Here is a 25396-nt window from a genome sequence, read left to right on the forward strand (position 1 = left end):
AGGAATGAGTTAACAGATATTGACGATGTAGATACCTGGCACATTTCCTAGTATGATGGACACTCAAATGTTAAATGTGATTCACTTTAAAAATCTTAAGTATAGAATGCAGACCCTTACCCATGGTGTAGTTCCGTCCAATCTCTTCATCATACACATAAGACACTTGCCCCAAGTGTTAAACCTTTTAAGAATGAAGCTGGGTCTGCCATTTCAAAGCTTTACATTATACAACATACTATTATGTAAATATCCAAATACATGTGTTTATGCCTTTATGTTTTAAATGTGTTCTCCAGTATTTAAAGGAAATCCTCCATTCTTCTCTTTCCTGCCAATATGTCCAACTTTTTTTAATATGGAAAGAAAGATATATGATAGACACACACAGAGAACATTACATCTAAACCATGCTGTCTATCTGCAGGAATGAATTGTTGAAATCCAACATGGACCTCATAGGACAAAGAATATTTAAGTTTTGCCAAATTTCCCAAAAGCAAAAAAGCACTTACTGTATATGAACGGTATAACCAAAAAGATGCTAACATTTGAGTAACAGCTAACAGTTTACACCTGCCTTCTTTGTATGTTTCTGTATTCTTTCCAAGGTCTTAATTTCTTGGAAAAATCCCCACATTTCCAACACTTACAAAGCATTCCACATTTTTAGTTGGGGCTGCCAAACAGGCTATTTTGTGAAAGCACAATATGCATTTTCCAGAAGCCCAATTCAAAGCCGCATGTATCCAAAATACATTAACAATGAGTATTTGTGTATTAACCATAGGTTCTGAGACACATCACTTTTCATTTCTTCCATTTACTGTCTCAAGTGGGAGGAACAATTTAACAAGAAAACAGCTGCGAAAACAATGAACAAATCTGAAGCCAAGGGACTTTTACAGCTGAGTAGTGAAATATACTGTGCAACTAACAATTATATCAAGAAATGAAGCCTCATATATGACAGGTATGCTCTAAGAAATATGCACTATTTTCTGCAATGAAAAATACAAAAAGCTAACCGTACAATGGAAAATGCTATATAATTAACACAACGGACATACACTGTCCCTCCCACCCCACTATTCTGGAAACAAACTAATAGAAGCTAATGGGAATGTAGAGATTTATATTTATTCTCTTGAAATTCCCACTTAGATCCTTCCTCTTTTTCCTTCATATAAACATGATTGCAAATCAAACAAACGCAAAAACAACAAAAAAACAAGTATATTAGTTTTCTACTGCTGGATAACAAAATATGCCTAATTTAGCAGCTTAAAACAAGAGAAGCTTATTAACTCACAGTTCTGTAGGAGTCCTGGCACAGCATGGGAGCCATCTCTGAGACTCAGAGTCTCACTAGGCAGAAATCAAGATGTAGGGGTCTTGCCTGCATTCTTACTTGGGGTCTGAGGAAAAACTTGCTTGCAAATTCACTCAGGTTGTTTGCCAAACTGGGTCCTTGTGCTTGTACAACAGAGGTCCCCGATTCCTTGCTGGTCTCCCCAGTCCTTGGCTTTGTAATCAGCCTCCACTGGAATCCCTCTCACATGCTGAATCGCTTTTGCCAGGAACAGTCCAACCCCTTTTACAAGCTCACCTGATTCAATCAAGAACACAAAGGCAGTCTCCCTACCTTAAGGTGAACTGATTTGAAACCTTAATTACTTGAGCAAGCTCTTTATAGCTGAACAGAGATTAATTAGTATTCACCTGTCAGGGAGAAGGTGTATATACAACCAGAGTGGGAACCTTGAGGTTCGGTTCAAAATTCTGTTTCCTACAACATGCAAATCAGGACAATAATAATCTCTTCAGTAGTAATTAACAGGTTATTTTACTGGAACATCATTTGGGACTTTAATAAAAGTCAATTTTTGTTAAGATGTCTTAAGCTTAAAAGATAAAGAAAAGCAATAAGAATTCTAAAAGCCAATTGCAATTATTTTATAAATCCATTTCCATCATATCAAAGTAATTGATATAGCTCATCATGATATGGTGATTTTTCAGTTATTTTTAATCAGGAGTTGTTTAGTTGTTGAGTCGTGCCTGACTCTGTGACCCATGGACCAAGGCTCCTCTGTCCATGGGGTTTCCCAACAAGAAAGACTGGAATGAGTTGCCATTTCCTACTCTGGGGGAATCTTCCTGACCCAGGGATCGAACCTGCATCTCTTGCATTGGCAGATGGATTCTTTACCACAGAGCCACCTTAAACAGTGAAAATAAAGCTCCATGGAGGATTAAGTGACATTAAGGATTTCAGAATATGAGTTTGTAGTTATTTGATGATGAATATAATGAAAACATTATATTTCATTATAATATGAATGAAAATTCATATTATTTTCATAATATGAAACTACGATTTTCATATTATCAGCCATTTTCCTGAATTAATTAAAAACCATCAGGAAAGAAGGCCAGATTGAAGAAAAGGAAGGGAAAGGTCTCAGCACTAGAAGCAGCCCTTGAGCTCTGAGCACTGTAAACGGTATACAGCTTCACAAACTCTAAAACAGAGCCTACTGTTCTCCCCCTTTCCTTCTGATAATCTTTAGAATTATCAACTACTGTAAGGAAGTCCAGGTTGTAGAATTTTACAGCAGAAATGGACCTGCAAGATCATGATCTTTAAACTTTCACCCAGATCTAGAGTCATATCTACCAAAATAACAACTTTTAAAGAGAAAATATTCTTCCTAATTAGAGAAATATGGTAATTAAATGGGTATTATAGGGTATTTGGTTTCCTGGTTAAAACAAGTTGTCACTTTTATTTTCAATTTTACAAATATTTTATGTTTTAAAGTTTCTCCATATATTTCAATAAATGATGTGTCTTGATCCTGTTTCTACCCTCCTTGCAATTCAATATACTGGACTCTTCTTTAGTTTATGTGCTCAAGGTCTTTATTTACATCAGTTAAAAGAATTCTGTTACCCTACAAAATTGCAGACACTTCCAATTCCAAGACTAATGTATTAAAATTAATTCAGGTTTCCTACAATAATAAGGCCTTGTCACCTTGCTTGCATGATCAGCAAAGAAGGCAGAATTCAAAATTATATTACTCTAAATACAGCATTACTTTAATGCTGTATTCACATTCCTGAACCTCTGACATAATTCAATTCACATTTACTAAGAAGTTACGCTATATCTGATTTTGTACCAAACTCTCAGCTTCTATGGGCATCTTTGTATCTTTAGCACATAGAACAATATCTAGATGTACTCAAAATAAGCTTTCAGAATAAGTATAGAATAAATGCATAGGTCCTGCTTTCCAGGAGCTTAGAATCTAGTGGGAAAGATGGGTTTTAGCCCAGTGAAATCCATTTCAGACTTCTCACCTACTGGCCTGGAAGATGCCACTGTATTATTATTTGTGTTGTTTTAAACTTCAGTTTGTGGTAATTTAACACAGCCATAGGAGACTGACTCAAGGTCACAGAATTGTTTTCAGCTGTGAAAAGGTTTCACTGGGGTGGTGTTCCAAGGGAAAGGAAGAGCCAGGGCTCCATGGAGGAAAACAGGTGATGATAGTTAAATCCTTGCTACTTATAAAGTATGGTTCCTTTTGAGCAGTGCTGATGGAAACTGGCTTTCTTGGAAATGTAAAATGTCAGGCACAGAAGTTAGACCTATTGAACCAGATTCAGCATTTTAACAAGATCCCCAGGTGACTTGTATTCATGTTAGTTTGAGGAGCACTAGGTTAAATTTACTAAAAACTATTTTAAAACATGTAGAAAGCTTTGATTCTTCTTTTTTTGACACACAAGTTTGCTGAGAAAAACAATTAAACATAACCATAAGAAGAATGCTATATTGCTTTTGTTACATTGTTTTAAAAAAAAATTCTACTGCTTTTAAATAATTAAGAAGGCCCTTCAATAAAATCCAGTTACTCCCATGGACAAAGAATTTTCCTTTTTAGAAAATATCCATGAGTTGAAAGATTACAAATATAAAAATTTTATACCCCTAAATAAATATTCAAATCCCTGGAATAATAATCAAAGATCCATGTTGTGGGGGACAAAATGATTTCATTCACATAATACATTTTCTTTAATTCCTTTAATACAAAAGACAGAAGTGTTTCATGTTCACATAACATTAAAAAAATGTTTTAAAACCCTATAATAAGTATTAAATGAAAATTAATTTATTGAATGGCAGTAATCACTACAAAATTAATACTACTGAATTATTACTGAGACCTTTTGCATTAACAGTAATTGGATGTTATGTGGAGAAAATATCAAACAAGAAGATGGATGTTTTAAAACTACATTTTATCCAGTCTTTTATCTTTTTGCTAAATCTAGTACATATTAGAAGATGTATTCAAGATGGTTATAAAGCTATTCAGCTAAAGTAATACTTCAAAGATCTTAAAAGAGCCCTCTACAAATGATATGACATTGCTATCATTCCATCTGTTTACAAAATCAAAAATACAAGTAATAACCCAATGAGTTCTTCTAGGTAAAAGATTCAATTTAAAAAAGAGAACATTAACAGAGAATTAGTGATGGTGAGCAGAAGAAAATCAACATAATTAAGAAAGGTATATAATTATCCAACATGACTTCGTCTGGTTAAACCAACGCAACAATAAATAACTTGACTGCATTGTGAGTGAAAGGGGTAAAAAGATCCAGAGTCCTGTTTTCAAATTCTCATATAATAATCCTACTTCAATCAACCTGTAAAGCAAAAGCACTGAATCCATATTAACATCATAACATACATCTTACAATGATACAAAGGTCAAACCGTTACTGGGAGATCTCTGTCTTTGTGACAGTATAGGAAAACTTCACAAGAGTGTGCACTTTTGAAAGTATGATCAGTGTATACGGTATAGACAAAACAGGCACCTCCATTACAATTTTTTTTAATAAATAAAAGCACATTAACATAAAAAGAAGTTAAGCAGCACCTGAAGCCTTTGACATGTGTAACTAAATGCTGGTACCCAAACGGTCTAACTGGTTAAGTTTTACTAAGAGGCGCAAAAAAGGAGCCAATTTTTGACTTAACATTTTAATTCTACGAGAGACAAGAGCTTGTCTGGGCTTACAATCCTGTCATCTGACAGTGAGTAGCATACCAGTCTTTCACATGTCTTATACTTTGGAAAGCAGACCCGACTCTGGGGCACTCGCCTTAATTAGATTCTGAATTTCCTTGAATTTTGGATGGTCTTTATCAGCCACCAGCTGTAGCAGAACAGCCTCACTTGTAGTCACAATGATCCCGGTTCGAGCAAGACGCTTAAGGAAAAAAAAAAGATAAACACAAATCAAGAAATAAGCATGAGAATGAACACTATATTAAAACCGCAAAAAGCACAGTGAGACATGCTAGTGTCCTCTATAAAAACCACGGTGCTCAGCCATACCATCAAATTCAGTGACAAGGAGACAGTTCAAACCAGCCATATCAGAAACCCATGAGGATGATTCTCAGTATTATTAATATTAGTCCCAATTATTAACATTATAAGAAAAAGAAAAAAGGTAGCCAATATAATGACTTAGATGTGCCGGAGACAGAAGGGATCAAGGCTGAGGACTGTAAAACAACGATTCTTAAATTCTTTTTCCCTCTCTCCAAATATCTGACATTAAACTGTATACCCTTTGTTAAATTGTATACCTACTTATATACCATAAGTAAAACATGGGTGGCAGAAAAGCCTCGTGTGAGGTTAAGAACACTCCCCTGAATGATAACAGAACCACCACCCTTGCCACTATCATAAGCTTTCCAGAATCACAAACAAGAGTATAAAATTTAAGGTTGCACAGAGTTTCACTGACAGGTCAAAGAACATCCTTGCTACATCGTCCCAGTGGAATCATAATAAAGCTAAGGACAGACAGCTAAGGAGGGATGAAGAGGGAGAAGGGAAGGAAGGCAAAGCAGAGAAAGCACAGAAAAGAGTGTGAGCGGGGACAGGAAGAGAATTCCAGGGTAGAGACCCATTTCCTGGATATATTTCTCAGAAACCCTAGGGGAAAAAGGAGACCAGCTGTTTGTCATCCCATGAAACATCCAGTGTTAAGAGCTGTAGAAGATGAGGTGTTTAGACACAATTCCTAAGCAAGTTAGAAAAAAACATGTGAATCAGTGTCATATCATAACGGGCATCACTCGAATAAATAGGACATCTCAATGGAGCCAAAGTAAAGCCTTCAGATGGCTACAGATCCATAGGCCCAACCTTCCCACTGACAGCCTCTTCCTTTTTATCCCCAAGGACCGAGAAGGGAGTATAAGCCATGGCCTACTTATCAGATAGCAAGTTCGGGCCTCAACCATCAGAAAAGAGGAGTGTGAGGAGCAGCTGATCACAAGTCTTGAGAAATGAAAAAACAGCAGTCACAGAGGAAAGAGGAAGAAATAAGCAAGGCTGCCAGTGTCCTTTACGTTGGGACAAATAACCAGATGATGAGTTGTCTCTGAGTTTTTTAAAGACTTCTGGAGACTAATTTACTCCTCCTTGCTTTTCAGTAAACTCCTAACTGTCAAGTCAAAACCCTTAGAAATCTCAAAGGACTGTGTGGTTGCTTCAGACAGGAGGGTGGGCAATAAATATAAGACGAGCTGTGTCTCAGGGCCCCGAACGTCGAGTCACCTAAACCCAGCTCTCTCCCTGGCTGGCCTGCCTTCCTTACTGTTCCGTTGAATCAATGGCCTTTCAATGAGTCAGCCTGAATCTGAATCATACTTTCAATGTCTGTGGAACTGCTTTCTATATTCCAAAGTGCTAACGAAGGTCAATTTTCTCAGTAATCTTTCTAGTTCTTTCATGAGGCAGGAGATCAGAAAAGTGTTCCCAGGTCTGAGAAAGAAATGCAATGACCCAGCAAAGACACAGCTTCTCATAGTGCTCTGCTGACCAGAACCAGGTCCACTCTAAGCCAACAGCTCTCAGGAATGCTAAGAGGCCAAGGCTGGGGACAAGCTGGAACGCAAGAGGCACACACACAAAAACATTTTAGTAAACAGAAACCTACATACAATTACTTAACTTCAACAATAAAGTATGGCCAATACTGAGCATATTCAAAAGTAATCAAGCCACAGGACTTCCCTGGAGGTCCAGTGGTTAAGACTATGCCTCCACTGCAGGGGGCACAAGTTTCACTGCCTCGAGGTGTGGTCAAAAATACAAAACCAAAAAACAAACAACAACCAATAATTGTAATCAAGCCGAGAACCTGTGTTAGGGGAAGGCGTGGCTCATGCCTTTGCTAAGAAAGCTAAGGTCAGGCTAACACATCTTCCCATGGTACCTGCCCAGCACCAACTGGAAACGGTGCCCGAGCAGAAAGAGAACAGGGCACTCGATCCAGACACAGGCAGGTTGCCACTCACCACCTTGAGCTGTGAGGACACCTAAGACACTGGTCCCAAACTCACTTCATCTCCTGGCTTAAAAAGGTGAAGGTGAAGGTGAAGTCACTCAGTCCTGTCCGACTCTTTGCAGCCCTTTGGACTGTAGCCTACCAGGCTTCTCTGTCCATGGGATTCTCTAGGCAAGAATACTGGAGTGGGTTACCACTTCCTTCTCCAGAGGATCTTCCAGACCCAAGGATTGAACCTGAGTCTCCCGCATTGGAGGCAGACGCTTTAACCTCTGAGTCGCCAGGGAAGCATAAAGGGACAATTAAAACTCCAGCTGTTTAATGCAAATGGGTACTTGGCTTAATTGACTTCCAGAGTTCTTCCCTTAGACTTACAAAGTCAGTCCAACTAGGCCAAAGGAAAAGAAAGGTTACTCTGACCCACAAACCTAAAAATACATGACAGCCTCCTAGAGGGCAGAGGAGGGAAAAAAAAAAAAAAAAAGACTAAACCCATTAAATTCCCAAGCAACACTTAACAACTTCCCAGAAGTACAAGGACATCAAGTTCAAGAGAGGGTTTTATTCTGTCTTCTCCCACATTTACCCTGCAACTATGAGTTGAAAGAAAAATGCCTGGCAGATGGTAGGTGCTCAAAGCACTGTGAGGAGCAGAACACACACCACAGATCCCGGCAGAGAAGTTTTAATAACGGTAACGATAAATCTTATTAATTTAACGATCTGAACAGGCAGGGTGGGGAGTCTCAGGAACGATCTCAAGTAGTTGTGTTTCTCAAGGGAAAGAGAAGAAGGGGAGCTGACCAGATCGCTGTTTCACTTTCATAGTCACAGAAGAAAAGAGGAGACTGAACATTTCTCCCAAGGACTGAGGGACTAACTAAAACACCTCCATAGAAACTTCAGACCGAGAGGAAAAGTCTGAAATGTGGAACATCTTCCCCCATCACCTCTCGACCTGCTTCTCTCCCCTCCAACCTCAGCACTGTGACCCCAAGCAATGCTGGCTGTTCTGTGCAAGCTCAGTCACCGCAGTCATGTTGCGATCCTATGGACTGTAGCCCACCAGGCTTCTCTGTCCATGGGATTCTCCCGGCAAGAATACTGGAGTGGGTTGCCATGCCGAGGGGATCTTCCCGACCTAGGAATCGAACCTGTGCCTCCTGTGTCTTCTGCATTGCAGGCAGAAATCCACCCCAGCCCATATTTTTTCCTTCCCTCCTCAGAACTTCTCAAGACTAGTCCCTTTTGGGTCTTGGAAGCTGATATATGCTTATATATTTCTGATTGGAAGGAGCTCATGAAGAAAAGAATAAGAGCTACAATACAAATAAAAGCAACAGCTAACACTTGAGTGCTTATTGTGTCAGACACTAAGGACTACCAATACAGTATTTCATTTAATCCTCACAAAAATCCTCCCACATAATGACTATTACTATTTCTATTTCACTGCTGACAAAAAAAATTAATCAGTTGATCTAAAAAAGGAATGGAAAATTTTACTCCAGCCAAGATGCTGATCATAACCTGGGAACAGCCCCTCAGAAAACTCTGAGAACAGTTCCGCCCATCAGATGTCAAAGCACAGTTATGTAAGTTTTTTGAGACAGAGGGCTGTACATGAAATGATAAATTATTGACAGTTTATAGAATCCAGATCCAAGCACCACTGTGGTGGGTCACATGACCCTTGAGACAATCAAGAAGGAGTATTATCTTTCAAGGAGCTGTCTACTCTTTACAGTTGAACAGGTTATTTCTTTTGATGGGGAGATGTGCTTGATGCATAATATGCATACAAAGTAGGGGGGAAAGAGGAAACCAAAGGGCAAAGAACAGTTTTTCAAGTTTACATTTTTCTATTTTGCCATAAAAATATGAATTTTATTTCATATCACTAATGAGAAATCTAAGGCAAAGATATTAGGTGATTTGTCCAAGGACACAAATTTACAAAAGTCCAGAACCTGCATTCAAACCTGTATTATCCCTCTACTGTTTGGGCTCCTGATCAGTAAGATTACAGGCTACCTCTGAAAGAATGAGGCTCATGTATTAAAAAGCCAACTGTTTTATTCTGAGTCTTGGTAAAAGACAGAACTGCCAGCAATAACAACTTTCTGTGATAAATGGCATAATAAAGACATGTCTGAAAAATGTAAATGAACACAGGACAAAAGTTCTTGAAATCTCTTTACAAGAAAGGAAAATTTCTGGTTTTATACGTTCTTAAGTTCTTTGCTTCCTTAGGAACACTTCAAGTTCTGGACCTCAGCATTACCATAAAGGTTATTCACGGATGGATCAGATTACTAAGAAAATCTGAAAGTGTTACTTGATTAACTCTGACTGTAGGGAGAGCTTAAAGTTCTCTGCTGAGAGGGGAAGAAGCAATACTTAATATCAAACTAACCAGAGAACCTGATAGTCCAAATGGACTTGAAAATCGTTGAATAAAATTAATAAAACCTCCCTGTTCAGGAATAAAAGAAGGGATGGCCAACCAGGGCCTTGAAAGCACTGCTGCTGCCAGCTACCCTGCAGGCTTCCACATCAGCCCTCCCCACTGACTTGACCCTTCGTCTTTCTTTCTTATTCTTATTTGCCGAACTCACCACCCTAGGGAACATTTTAGACTATGAGAGATGACTGAGCAATCTACAGAGAAAGTGGCTCATAGGTCAGCTTATGCATGAAACACTGGAGAGTCTCAAGAAAAAGAAAAAAAAAATCTACATTTCCCATTCTCAATAAAAGTAATTAGTTAAAAACTCAGCAATTCAAATCCAGATTGACATTACTTTAAAATTATGATACAATTAGAATTAAACAAAACAGACAGAGATCCACAATGTGAAGATTTCAAAGGATTAATTGTGGGAGTTTGCTTTTCAATAGTCTCGGAATAGGAATTGCTTACGTAAGGCTACTGTTATGCAATGCTGATGAAAATCACTGACACGCCACGCAGAGCCATTAAACACTGTGTATGCGTGGCACCCACAGTCAGCGACACGCCTATTTCCAGAAATTCAAGTCTGACGAAATCTACACAAGGCTGAACCAGGCTGAGGCCCACTAGGCACGAGGTTTTGGATAGACCTTGATCAAGTTAAGCCTAGATGAGATGCTTTTACTTTGCAAATCTTTAAATAGTTCAGAGTAAGCTTACTAGAATACCTCTTAGTTCCTGTGCAAAACTATAGTAAAGTTAGGACAGAAGATGTAAAGGAGTGTTTAGCATCCCTAGAAATAAAGACAGAGCAGATGTAGAACAGGATATGATGGTGAGATCTTAGAGGCTGGTTGTGCATAGTAGAGACCTTGGAAATCGGCGAGTCTGATTATTGTCAGACCAAGCTCAAATTTAAGAGGTAAATTTTCATTGCTGTTACATATTTAATATTCTCCAGATTTGTCTGGAAGCCTTGGTAAATAAGTTATTTTAAAACAGGACAATTACCTCAAGGGCAAACATCCTGTCCATCATGCTTCTCGATGATGTGGCATCCGCGACAATATGAACCTCGATACCTCGGCCAACGAGCTCCAGAGCTGTCTGCTGGATGCACACATGAGTCTAGATGGAAAGTAAAAACCCACATGTAAGACTGTGGTACACGACAAGCATTTTACAAATGTGCAGCAATGCAGTAGAGCTGAAAGAGCACCACAGGTCGAACGACCTTGTCCTACATCAAGTTGTGCCTTCAGCCCACCACAGCATCTCTGGCTTTGGTCTCCTCTTTGTAAAGTCAGGGACTGAATTACATCAACGGTCTTTGTCCTGGGGACCTTGAACATATTCTTACAGCTCTGTGAGCATTTTTTTTTCCCTGATATTTTCATCTGTATCTCACCTGGATGACCTTCATTCAGCTGACTACTACTGCTCGGTTTTGATGCCACTCGCAGTCGGGTTTATTTCTGTTTTCACACCAAATGCCTGACACAAAGAATGCGTCTGCAGTACTGTCGACTGAGATAATGGTGGGAAAACTGAGTTGTTACAAGACACCCAGTAGTAACGGTAGGCCAAATTAAAAATAACGTGTAGCTTAGGCAAAAAATACCCAGTATACATCACCAGCAAATGCATTATACAGATTTCAGCTTTCCAAGTACAAACTTGTATCATTCATTGGCAGGGAATAAAGAGTAAAAACAGGCTCCAACAATAAGTGGATTATATAAGCAATGAAAGCAGATTTTAATAATGCGACAAAGCTGACTTTATCTTCACATGACAAGAGAGCCATGGAAAATTATAGACTAACAATCATTAAAGTTAGCACTGGAGGACTGCTCAAAGATTATTTTGATTACACGTAAGAGCTAATAATGATGAACAAATAAGAAAAAGTATAAAAGTCAGCAACAAGATTTGGCATGACATATTTATACAAATAGGCTTCTTTTATTTTGTCAGTTTTGAAGTCAAAATACAGAAATATTTAATATACATATAAAACTGAGGATACATCTTTCTACTATTAAAACCTACTACTATGAAACCTACTATCAAAACATCATGGGTGTCTTGAATTATTTGGATTTCATTGTTTTTATGGTTTTCATAATTTTATAATTTCAGTTCAAGAGATTCTTACAAGCTATGAATAAATACTTATATTCTGCTTCTACATGTCAAAAAAGCCCCCAAAATCATTTTAATCAGTATTAAGAATCCATGAATATATTTTTTCCTTAAAAAAAAAAATGTACATGATTCAAATGTGAAGGACAATGAGGTACATGACTTCTAAGGTTTTCTAGAACAAAAACATGACCAAGATGAACTCCTATAACTTCTACATAAGTAAACATATTATCTTTGATGAAAGTGTGTTCTGAGTAGTGGTTCAAAGTAAAGGCCCAAGGGTCAATCAACCTACATTCAAATGCAACTCGATCCTTTAGCTAACTGTATGACCTTGAGCAAGACACACAACATCTGTGTTTAAGTTTCCCCATCTCTATAACATGAGGAGACCAAAGGTACTTAGATCAGAGGATTGTGCTGAGAGTTTAACAAATTAAAGGATACAACAGTGTTTGGACCAGTGCCCTGACAACAGTCAACATTTAATAAATGGGGGGGTTATTTTCTATCAGTTGTTGCTGTTTAGTCACTAAGTCATATCTGGCTCTTTTTGGACCCCATGGACTGTAGCCCACAAGGCTCCTCTGTCCATGGGATTCTCCAGGCAAGTATACGGGAGTGAGTTGCCATTTCCTTCTCCAGGGGATTCCCGACCTAGGGATCAAACCCATGTCTCCTGCATTGGCAGGTGGGTTCTTTACCACTAAGCCAACAGGGAAGCTCTTTTTACCGATATAGTATTCTGTATACATGGAGAAGAAAATGGCAACCCACTCCAGTATTTTTGCCTGGAGAATCCCATGGACAAAGGAGCCTGGTGGGCTACAGTCCATGGGGTTGCAGAGTCACACAGGACTGAGCGACTCACACACACACACACACACACACACACACATTCTATATACAAAATTACATTCTGGAAATAACAAGTTTTCTACAAATGATATTGTGTCCAAAACAGAACAAGTGGTACTTACTTCTACTCCAAACAACACAACACTCCTGACTCCAGGAATCTCTGCTAATGCTGCTTCCACTTCTGGTAATACCATTGAAAATTTGGTCTTTGGAAGTACCAGCTTTACACCTGTTAAATCAATTTCTTGAACAGTGCTTCCAAGACCTTTAGGGTATTGTTCTGTTACAATAACTGGAATTCCTAAAATCCGGGCCCCTTGTAACTGGGGGGAAAATAAAAAGCACAAAGATAAGTACCAATATACATACATTTGTGTATGAATGTATATCACGCTTCAGCAAATTGGAAAAAATAAACAAGTAAGCATACCAATCTCTGTCCCACACTAATAATATCTCCAAAATACTTGATGGCTGGTCTGAACCTTTCTTGCATATCGCAGCAGAAAAACACAGTGCTTGAAGGCGTAAGATTTCCCAGGGTAGTGAGCTGAGAAAAAAAGAGAGAATGATTTAGCATTTGTTATACAGTGACATTTATTTTCAGCTGGAGGTCAGTAAAGAGAGAAAAACATTCTTACTGTTTGACCCATTAAGTCAATTTTAACAACTATTGTTTAGAAGAAATGAATAATAGGAAAAAAAATTATCCCCAAAGATGTCCACTGAATTGCTTTTAATAGTGAAAATTTGAAATAAACCAAGAATTGACAATACAAAAAATGATTTCACAAAACATGTTTAGCCTATTAAAATAGTATATGCATATGTTTTCAAAAAATGCACACCTCTATGAAGAAATGCTTATAATCTAATGTTAATTTTAAAAAGAGCACAGTTCAATAGTATTTCAAAACTCTAAACATATGAATAAAAAGTAGAAGTAAATATATGAAAATATTGACAAGTGGTTACATAGTTAGGGATGCTGATAATATTTTTTCTTAGTACCTTTCTTCTGTTTTTCAAATGCTGTTTTAAAACATTTGCTAAATGTTATTTAAAAGTATGTATTACTTTTATAATAAAAAATAGTAAAATAAATTTGATGACAAGATTGCTTACAAGTACAAAGAATAAAATTTAAAATAATCTGTAGCAGAGACTGTGGAACAAAACATGAAAAAACAAACAAACAAACAAATCTAGAATTACTGCTATTATCAAGACAGAAATATTAAGTCAGTATTCTCAAGAATACCTTAAGAATTCCAAAAAAAAAAGCAATGAAATGATGCCAACCACATCCCCACTGTCAAATGGAGAGACATAAACCTGACATCTGAATTCTTACACGTATTTATCACAATCAAGAAAATCAATGAACCAAAGTGAAAACTGGGTATTAGGTTACCAAGCTTTACATTAATCGCTGTAGTTGGTCTACTACAATAACTTGGGCCCAACATGGATCTCTGAAAAAGTGAAAAATCACTGTTAAATACAAGAATTTAATCTAACTGAGTTCTAAAAAACCCACTGTGGTTTTCTTTTCACCTTCTCAAATTAGAGAAGCTCTGGAAAAGACGCAGTTTGATCCTGAATGAGGCCACGCCACTGCTCTTGGTACCCTTTAAGGCTCCCCTCTAATGAACCTAAACCACCAACAGATAATAATTATTTCTAATTTTCTAGAGAAACCTGAGTCCTGATTACAAAGGTGGTGGCTTCACCAGCAGCCTGACCCTAGACTCTGCCTTAGTACCTCGGCACATGTATCACACTTAAGAAACAACTACTCCAAGAATTAAATGAATCATTAAGAGGAATCTTTGATCCTTAGCAGTATGACCGCTCTAGTCAGTACGTACTTTATTTATCTGCATCCTGGCCTGAAGGACTCTGGCACCTTAATCTCCCTCTGGTATTAACTCTACAGATGTGTACTGATTAGCCACGTGCAGTCCAACAGCATGTCCATGTGAGAATGGGAGTACCATCTGTAATTCTAAAACTACCTAGACGGTTTTCCTCCTCTGTCAATAAGGAATGTTTAAAATAAATATTCAAGCATTTTGAATTATATACGCTCATCTTTGGCTGCTTCTTTACTTAAATTTTTAATGCAAGTACCATGCTTCCTTTCAGTCATTATCAAAAGCAATGAATCTGATGACTATATAAGTACTTAAGGTACTAGGTTGAAAACCAACCACTATTTATGATCATGTATCTTAAATTCTCAGGAAATATTAAATCTTGGCTCAAAATCCATATATATATATATTATTTTAGAAATTTGAACCAGGGGTCCCCAGTGAAAAATGATGTGTTGAAGGAACACGATGAAAAGTGGTTTAGCTGCAATTGCCCTGTTTAAAACAATTGTGATGCAACTCAGGAATCCTGCCATTCTACAACATATGAAGACCAGCAAGCAGGCAAAATAAAACTCTCTACGGTTGCCAGGGTATGCTGGATAGCCACGCACTAACACACCGACAGCCTATGCTTACTTGGATCTCCAGCTCTCAGATCTTATCTCAGACTGTAAGGACTAACTCTGTATATATTCCTAGCAAGTTTGGTTGCCTGGATTATAAATTAACATAAGGTAAGAAACAGCAAATGTGAAAGTTTGCTGAAGATAGGCAAACGGATAGCAGCAAGGAATAACAGCCGAGGAAGAAGAGATTCAAAATACAGTAAATGCAGATCGAAACTCAACCAGTTCTCAGGCTAGACTCCAATGAAGGAGTAACAAGCTGTATGTTAAGTTATAAATTGGGACAAAATCATTGTCTTAGACTCATTAAGAAAATCAGTTACATAATATTTCAGGACTACCATATAAAATGGTCAAACTATTGAATATTGGGATGTTAAAGGAATAAAATCATACCTACTGAGAAATCCTAGATTATTCAGAGTTGTGGTCTCCCAGGGTTCCTGTTACCTAGTGCTTCCCAACACCTCATTACAGCTGTGAGGTATCTGTTCTGGGCAGGGGACCTCATCAGACATATGTCATATTAGAGAAGGTCAGCAAACGCAGCCCTGAAATCCTTTCCAGCAGAGGAATCCATCATCTCTAAACTTTCAGTTAAAGAAAGAAGCCACAGAGACAGGGGGTGAGAGCAGAGATGACTGGTTATAAATTCGTGAAACAAAAATGCCTAGATATTCTCCTCTCCAGGAGTGGACACCCCTTGAATGTGGCCTGCACTGAGCAATTTGCTTCCTCACAACAGACAATCGAGTGAGAGGGTAATTATGAATACGGCCTCAGCCAGGCCATCAAGACTGAGGCAATCAGTGAAGTCAGGGTGATGGTATTCAGCCTGGATATGTGATGAGAATGACCTTCATGATCTTCCTCTCACAATCCCACAGCCCTGGTTTAAGCACTGAGAAAACAGCAGATAAACCCAAACTGAGATCATTCTACCAAAATATCTAATCAGTACTCCTCAGAATTGTCAAGCTCATTAAAAACAATGAAGCTTTGAGGAACTGTCATAACCCAGAGGAGCCTAAGGAGATGTGGCAACTAAATATAACTAGTATCCTGGATTGGATCCTGGAGCAGAAAGAGGACATTAGGGAAAAAGCTTGTGAAATCTGACTAAAGTGTGGCACTCAGCTCATAGTAATGTACTAACAACACTGGTTCTTTAGTTGTGACAAATAAGCCACAGTAATGGAAGGTGTTGGCAAGAGGGAAAACTATGTCACATATACAGGAACCCTCTGTGTTATCTTTGCAACTCCCCTTGTAAATCAACACTGTTCTAAAATTTAACATTTAGGTAAAAAATTTAAATGGTCTCCCTATGTCATAACAGTAGTGGGAAAAGCCACTACTTTATGAATAATCTCTATACCATACAAGGGAGAAAAAGGAGGAGCTGAGGCTACAAAAAAAAAAAAAAAAAACTACTGAAAATCTCTAACTATATCCAATCAACCCCTTATCCACCCCAACTCCACATGAATTTCAGTAACTGTTAAATTACACACTGACTCTATAATCCAGGGACTTCATAATTTGACTCAGAAACTCTTCGCACACCAAAACCTTGCAGATAACTAAAAATGCTGCTCGTCATCAGACGTGTTGCAACTCCAAGAACGCAAATTAAAAGTGGACTTGACCAAATGCTGTCCTAGGTAAACGTGTAGCAATTAGAGATCAACACATATTCAAGAAGTCTGAAGAAATCACATATAAAAATGTTTATATACACACACCTCCACATATTTATATATCTATCTATATACATCACCATACACATATACATAAAAAATATGTATTTTAATGTATTGAATACATATTTCAACACAAAAAGTTGATCACAATCAATAGCTTCCTCAAGCAATAGTTTAAGACAAATTTCAAGTATAAAATTTTTGCCCACTTTCTTAACTGTCATAGCTAGAATCTGACCTTAGATTTCATAGTCAAAAGACTCTTCATACCCAAATTCCATGACTACCATGATCCTAACAGTATTCACCCTGCTTCACATCCACATGTGATCTGACCATTTTCTAACAACAGCTGCTACATCTGCAAGGAATCTGCTCCTCCCTTGCTTGGTCCCCCTGGTTTCTTGGGACAGGCACAAACACGATGGCTGGTCTTGTTCAGTGATACGTGGTGAGCCACTTCTGATCTCTCCATAAACGTAGCACATGGTGAGAGTTGTGTGTTGAACTGTGTGCTCCGAAACTCAGATGCTGAATTCCTAACCTCCAGTACTGCACCCCAGTATTGCCTTATTTGGAAACTGAAAACACAGTCAGTTAAGACGAGGTCATGCTGGAGCAGCATGTGCGTGCGTGCTCAGTTGTGTCCCAACTCTTTGTGACCCCATGGACGGCAGCCCATCAGGCTCCTCTGTCCATGGAATTTCCCAGCCAAGAATCCTGGAGTGGGTTGCCATTTCCTCCTCTAGGGGACCTTCCCAACTCAGGTGGATGCCTCATCCAACATGAGAGGCATCCTCATTAAAAAGGGAAATCTGAGCACAGAGAAGGCCGTGTGAACATGAAGGCAGAGATCAGTGTGGTATGTCTACAAGTCAAGCCATGCCAAAGACGGCCAACCTACCACCAAAAGCCAGGGGAAGCATGAAACGTCTTCTCCTTCACAGTCCTCACAAGACCCAAATCTGACCTAAAGCCTTTAGAACTGTGAGAACATACATTTTGGTCATATAAGCTACTCAGTCTGTGGTACTGTGTTACAGCAGCACCCGAGCAAGTGACTACAGTGAGTAAACTGTGTATCTTTAGAAATGACTGAAGTTTGAACTTGTGAATGCAGTGTTTTGAAAATTTTAGTAGTCTATTACAGCAACAATATAGGCATGATGTGCTTGGGAGAGGGGTCCAGAAGGGAATATGAGGTATCATTATTTCACTGAGAAGTGTTTCCAAGGAAACCTGACTGCCACAGGTACAGGAAGGCTTTGTTTCAATACTGACTCAAAACAGAGGCCTGTGACACAACTCTCCCAGGCAATACAGGTCAGCCCATGGGCATCAGAATCTGAGTTCAAATGGCAACTTCACTAATTTCAATTGCAAATCATTAACATTTCTAAACAGCAGCTTCTTAATCTGGCTTCACTGGTGGCTCTGAAAGTAACTACCTGCAATGTGGGAGACCCAAGTTCAATCCCTGGGTCAGGAAGATCCCCTGGAGAAGGGCATGGCACCCCACTCCAGTGTTCTTGCCTGGAGAATCCCAGGGACAGAGGAGCCTGGTGGGCTACAGTCCATGGGGTCACAAAGAGTCAGACACAACTAAACACCTTCACTTCAATCTGTAACAAAGTACTAAAAATAGTTGCTACCTCATAGGGCTATATAGAAGGCAATGGCACCCCACTCCAGTGTTCTTGCCTGGAGAATCCCAGGGACGGAGGAGCCTGGTGCACTGCAGTCCATGGGGTCGCACGGTCGGACATGACTGAAGCAACTTAGCAGCAGCATAGGGCTATTTCAAAGACTAAATCAGCTTCATGTAAATCTATCAATAAAAGTATTAGGTTACTGTGCATCCCTCTTATAGGAAACATACTCTGTGCTTTCAAGTTTAGCACATGTTAAAAACAGTTCTTCAATAATGAGGTTGAAATACCACTTACTACTAATATGATCCTTTAAGAAACCAAGAAATATATGTAGAGAAACACTGATAACATCTAACTTGTTAGCACAGTCTAGAGAGTTAAGAAATGGTTCATAAAGTAGATTTCCAAATGTTACCAAAAGACTTACAATTATTGGTACATGATCTGTTTTTAGAAAAATAAGTTTGGGGCTTTTTAATTTAGACTGCAAGAGAATATTTATTTCACTCTTATTTTGCAACCTACTCACCTTTGTGAACACTAATGTGACTGGCATTAAGATTACAACTCAAGCTTATCAGTTAAAGTTTTAGCTTTCCAACTGCCTGCGGGAGGCCAGCCAACTCCACCCATTTCAGTGCTGAGGACAGAGGGGTTCTTTACATCATACCTGATGTTGGGGTGACGGTGAAGCTGACCAGATCCCAGGAACACAGTGACATCTGAATCTACACTGAATTCCCCCTGGCAAATTAAACGTAGAAAAAAAATCCCGAACACAGATCATAGCTTCCACTGGCACACAGTTTATTTATAGGTAGCCTCTCATGTATCCACAAAGAGCAAAATGTGTACAACGCTTTGGGCAGTAATTTGAAATATTAAATTTTTTACAAGGTGAGTGGGTGGGTGAGAGACAATCCCTTAGGATTCAGCTGTTATCTCCAGAGCCCCTGACACTGTCAGCCTCCTGAGAAAAGCCCTGCCTACTTCTCTAACTCAAGAGTTCTGAGCATTAGCTTATCTACCTGCTCCTCCTACACACTCCACGGTAAAGGTTCTGAAATCAAAAATCACCGCCTTCCAATTAGCAAGCCCAAGGGAGACCCAGTCCTTTCCCTTTTCTTTTCAAACCATGCCTTCTCTTCCTTCCCACCCTGAACTCCGGGGTACCTTCTAGCTATAAAATGGCCACACCTCTGTTTAAAATAATCTTCATACTAATACACTTCCAAGAAGGTAAAACCTGGAGCAGAATCCCTTCCCAATTAAACACCTCTGAGAAGGTCAAAATAACCTTCCCAGGAAAGCCCTTATCTTCTGCCCACACAAAGCTGTCAGAGCCATCCCTCCTACGTACTCAAGTAAAATCCTCTAACTGGTGTCACCCTTAACCACGTCCATTTCTTCCTCTCTTCTACTTGGGTTCTGCCTTCCCTGGTGACAAGCTGGAAAAATACACTGGTAGTGGTATGATATCAAATTTATATGAGTTTCCAGGGTTGAACTCTCCACTAGTTAAAACTTGGGAAATACCTTGTGAAAAATTAACACTTGTAAGTCATAAAAATGACCTACATTCCCACTGTATAAGCCTCTCATTTATATTTCTTCCCCTTTGTCTCAAAATGCCTCAGACTTCAAGCATTTTGAGAAAGCTGAAGACACATAAAAAGTTCTTGAAACATGAGCTGTCTTTAGCTACCTGAGCTGTCAGCAGATACTCGGTCACTGTTACAGAATATTTCAGAAAGGAAGACACTACAAAGTTATCAGAGCCTAATACTGGCAATGGGGGTCTTAAAGATGAATCTCCATAGAACCGCAAACCAACCACCAGTGCAGGCTGTGTGTTTTGCAGGGTCATTAGCAACAGTCAGTACAAGCCTAAAAGCAAACTTAGACCCCTGTGGAAATTGAGAATACATTCTAGAATATACAGGATGTTAGCCAGAGCTGCAGAGGCTATAAGGCCTTCTCCGAAATCACAAATGGCATTATTTAAGCCATGGATGACATGTGGCCAAACACGCTCTTCCTCCCTGCCTCTGGTAGAAGGAGCCTGTTGTCCCTGAGCATGGTCTCCCTGACAGCCACCTTGAGTCTTTCTGACTGACAGGCATCTGTTCCACAGAAGGAATAAATAGCATCAAAACAACTGATATTACAAGCCCAAGTTTGTGACTTGTTTCCCATTCTGCTTGATATATTCATTAAGCATGAAAAGAGAACATGAATGCTGTGGCCAGTTGAAGGACCTTCACATGCTTTATTTACCATGGGACCTTGGGCCATTTCCTACATGTTTTGCTCTTTGGCAAAATGAAGCAGTAAGATTTTAGGTAAGGAGAATGAATTCGGTCTTACCCCTGTTTACATTCATTGTGCCAGGCACTTACAGCTGCCACTCAAATGCAGAATGAACTCTTAAATTCTTGTCCAGCCATGAAATGTCCATGTCTTCAGGATTATACAGTTGTGCTCCAAAAAATATAGTAAAATGGTCATGAAAAGAAATATGTTCCCTTTTCCCTCTGGGAGTATCCATACATATATACATACATGTGTGTGAGCATGTATACACACACACATATATCTCTCTCTTCATATGGAAGGTATAAACAGGTATCAGAATAAGCATATGGATATACATGGTATGAGTGTGCAACCCTCTACATCCCATTATCTATTTTTAAGCTTGGGGAGGCACCTGGCTGAAGAGGTCAAGCTACTGTGATTACTAAACTGAAATAATATAAAAATATTTTAAATACTTTAAAATATCTAAAGTATCATGTAACAGATGCTTAGGTATTCTTGGCCTATTTGGTGAAAAATAATTACATTTTCAAAAGGATGGGGCAGAGTAGTGCTACTATAATTATTATTTTAAACATCACCACAAAAACTTAAACTATTATTTAATTTCCAATACCAAGCAAAATATTTCAAAAGCCACATGTGTCCTGAATTACATACTGCCTTTTGAGAATGTACAAGACATCTCAGGTAGATACATACATATTATTAATTTCTTTAGTTAAAAAGAGTTGTCAGACCCAGACTTTGAATTTTTCAAAATTAAAAAAAAAAATCCTATTATTGGGGGAGGGGGAGGCCTTAAAAACTTGGGGAGGGCACCAGTCTAGCATAACATCTCTTAGGTAACAGCCCACCTTCCCTCCCAACCACTACAGGAAACATCACAAAGAAGTCGGCCTCCTCAGTAAAGCTCCAGATCTCTTCAGCTAGTATTTGGATTCTCGCCTTTATTAATGGGTTTGTCAAAGGTGCATCCAACTTCTTCGGTATTTTTGGCAGCATTAATCTAAACAGACTGACAAGGAAGACTGCAGAAGGTGTCCGCCATGAAAACTCCTGAAGACAAAAGAAATGGGGAGTAGCAAACCCCTATCAACCACAACTCCCAAGAGCAGGGCAAATTCTAGGGTATCAGACACCAAGTACCTGCCTCTATTTTGGCTCATCAAGGGCTGACCGCGTAATCTCACAGCCTTTGTCCTCTGATTAAAGTACCTGCTTTGGAAGTTTCTGGACTGGGTGCTAGAGTGATAGCAAACAAGATCAATTTCTCAGACAACTACAACTGAAAAAAAAACTAAAGGGCAGTCCTCAGAAAATGACACCTGAATATCAAAGTGACTTCTAAACCTGAACCCACATTTCAGTTCGGTTTTCCAAAGAAATGGCTTACCTGTCTCTCAACCAAAAAACTGTTGATGGTGTAGTACCTAAAATACACCTTTTATTCTTGCTTTGCAACAGTGTAAATCCTCGAGTGAATCCTCTGAGCAGAGCACAAAAAGAACCCAGGAGGCAGATCTGTGCAGCATAAGAACACGGCTTTTTAAAAATATTAAAAAGCTATAAAATAATCCTCAGGTATAACAACTTTTCCAGCCAGCACTACCAGGAAAGAATGGTCTGGCTAAAGTTGTGTATTTAAGAAGGTACTGCAGCCTGATTCGAATGACTTTTTCAAGGCAGTCAAATGTATACGTGTAATCAACAGATTCAGTTGACAGTTACTAGGAAGAGGCTAAACACGGTTATTTCACTTAGGGAAGGCTGAAGATCAAAGGAGCTGAAAGCTGGAAAAGAGGAGGGATGAAAGGATAGGACTCCAGAAGTTTGTGTTTCCGCAAGTGGTAAACACAACTCCGGGAACAAACCCCAAGGCCAACACTCCGCACAACCTCTTTTCCCCGGTTCTGCATCACCCCAAAGAAAAACACAGCTACTCTGCACAGCCCTTGGGTTACGCAGGCGGCTGGGACTTGCTCCCGGCACACAAAGCGGATGCGGGAGGCTGAGGACCACACACGTGGGGGCGTTCGCGCGCGCCGCCTCCAGCTGGGAGGCCCACGCCCCATCCTTGGCGGAGGACAGCCGGTGACCGTCACCTTCGGACAGGCGCCGGGGCTGGGCCATTCACGAGGCTTGCGACACCGGCGCGGCCCTTCCCAGTCGGCGAGGCGCGCGGGGCCGGCCGCCGCGGGGCACCTGAGGAGTGCGGCGGGGACGGGGACGCACGGGGACCCGGAGCGGCGGGGCGCGCGGCCCTCCCGCGGGACCCACCTGGATCTGCAGCGGCACGAGGCGCACCTTGCAGCGCTCGCTCACCGCGAAGCCCTTGGGCAGATCCACGTACTGGCCCCACTCCTCGGCGAAGAGCTGCACCACGAATTTGCGGTGCATGTCGATCTGGTCCCCGTACAGGCTGAGGAACTTCTGGATGAGGAGCTCGTAGCCCGCGCCGTGCGGCACGGCCGCAGGCCGCGCAAAGACCGAGAAGCAGAAAAGCACGGGGACCGTGCCCGACGGCGCCCCCGCGCCCGCGCCGCCGCCGCCGGGGAGCGCCGGGACCGCCGGCTCCGCCGCCGCCATGTTCCCCGAGCGTCTGCGAGCTCCGAGGCCGCGAGGCGCAGACACTGCCGGCCGCCGCGGCCCCGCCTCCCCGCGCCGCCCGCCGCCCGCTCGGGAAGGCGAGGGGGCGGGTCCTGGCGGCAGTGGCTCCCGCGCCCTCCTCCTCGCGCGGGCGGAGGGCGGACCCCGCGGAGGGCCGGGCTGTAGGACCTGGGCGCCTGGCCAAGCGCCTGCGCCCGCCGCCGGGACCGCCCCCTCCAACCTCGGGCGGGCCGGGGACCCCGCACACCCTCGACCTTCCTGGGCTGCCCGGGGCTCCAATCCTCAGAGGAGATCGGTGCCCCCGCCTTCCAGCCCGCTCCGCCCACCGTCCAGCGGCGTTTGGGGCTGTGCTTAGGCATTCGGGGCTGTCCGGCGAGATCTGCTGGGGTGCGTTACCTGTCGGCCTTGTCGAAAGGCAGGCAGTCCTTGAAGACGGGATAGTAATATTAAAACTGGTAGGGTAGCTGATAAATGCCCTAAGAAGAGCGGTGGAAGTCAACGCTTCCTTAGGAGTGCCATCCAAGACGTAGAATTTCATGTTTTTTTAACCCCATGAAACACAGTCTCTCCAGTCGTGGATTTGAGATCTTACCCTCTCTATATCTCAATTCAGTTTCTGGGGTTTAAAGGGGTTTAAGAGTGAAAATCAGAATTTTTTTTTTTTTTCAAGCTGAGGATTTTGTTTTTAAGCAAGTAAAAACAATCACCTTCAAATAACTTTTTTACTTGTGAACACTTTAAGGCGCTATAATTAGCTGGAATTAGGAGAAGGCAATGGCACCCCACTCCAGTACTCTTGCCTGGAAAATCCCATGGACGGAAGAGCCTGGTAGGCTGCAGTCCATGGGGTCGCGAAGAGTCGGACACGACTGAGCGACTTCACTTTCACTTTTCACTTTCATGCATTGGAGAAGGAAATGGCAACCCACTCCAGTGTTCTTGCCTGGAGAATCCCAGGGACGGGGGAGCCTGGTGAGCTGCCGTCTCAGGGATCGCACAGAGTCGGACACGACTGAAGAGACTTAGCAGCAGCAGCAGGAAAGCATACCCTACAAACCAAGTTTCCTTAAAGGTCAGGTCCTCGGAAGAGAGGCTTATTAATCTAAATAAAATAAAATTTTAGATGTCAGGGGTTTCCTCCTCTTAGAAGGAAATAAGGAAGGTGCAGGGTTTCTTAGTTGGCACTGTTGACATTTGGAATGGAGTCTACCTTTCCATGGGGGCTATCTTGTGTATGTGTATGATTTTAGCAGCATCTCTGACCTCTACCCACTAGATGCCAGTATCACCCTGCACTTCCCTCTCACACTTAATTTGATCTTGACAATCAAAAAAAAAAAATGTTTCCAGACGTTGTTCAATATACCCCAGGAGACAAATTTGCCCCTAGTTCAAATTTGCCCCTAGTTCAGAGCCACTGCTTTAAAGTAATGCCAATACCATCCTTTGGCCTTTACTGCTCACTTGTATACAGGCTACTGAAAATAGTCTATTTTCTGGCACCTCATCAAACTTTGAGATTCCATTTAAAACTTGTCTGAATCCATCAGACCCCAAATGACATCTTTGCAGATACCACTTCACTGCAACGTCTTCTGTGTGCCGATGTGCAAATCTATGCGAATAGAATGGTAGTTTGTCTAGACTGATTACCAAAAGGTACCTATTCTAGGTATTAGTCTAGGGGGACTAATTGTAAAAGAGTTCCTTCTCCTTACTAATGCCTCCTAGACAGAGCAGG

At 40.7% G+C, this 25396-nt stretch overlaps 1 protein-coding gene across 1 annotated transcript; it reads right to left on the bottom strand.

Annotated features, from left to right (window-relative positions):
- Positions 1–1124: 1124 nt before the first annotated feature.
- ISOC1 (isochorismatase domain containing 1) lies at positions 1125–23705 on the bottom strand. The gene is made up of 5 exons (XM_070374042.1): positions 23326–23705; positions 13296–13415; positions 12985–13188; positions 10868–10984; positions 1125–5301 (listed from the first exon to the last, which is right to left on the bottom strand). Exons 1-5 carry the CDS (start codon positions 23632–23634, stop codon positions 5155–5157), a joined length of 897 nt encoding a protein of 298 aa, XP_070230143.1. The 5' UTR covers positions 23635–23705; the 3' UTR covers positions 1125–5154.
- Positions 23706–25396: the final 1691 nt, after the last annotated feature.

This window comes from Bos mutus, chromosome 7 (assembly GCF_027580195.1).
Source record: "Bos mutus isolate GX-2022 chromosome 7, NWIPB_WYAK_1.1, whole genome shotgun sequence".
Lineage (NCBI taxonomy): Eukaryota > Metazoa > Chordata > Mammalia > Artiodactyla > Bovidae > Bos > Bos mutus.

Coding starts and splice junctions, on each gene's coding strand:
- ISOC1 (XM_070374042.1), bottom strand. CDS start 23,634: ATGGCGGCGGCGGAGCCGGCGGTCCCGGCGCTCCCCGGCGGCGGCGGC. Junction 13,189..13,295: donor TTAGTGTGGGACAGAGATTG/GTATGCTTACTT, acceptor TTTTCCCCCCAG/TTACAAGGGGCCCGGATTTT. Junction 5,302..10,867: donor ACAGGATGTTTGCCCTTGAG/GTAATTGTCCTG, acceptor TTTTTCCTTAAG/CGTCTTGCTCGAACCGGGAT.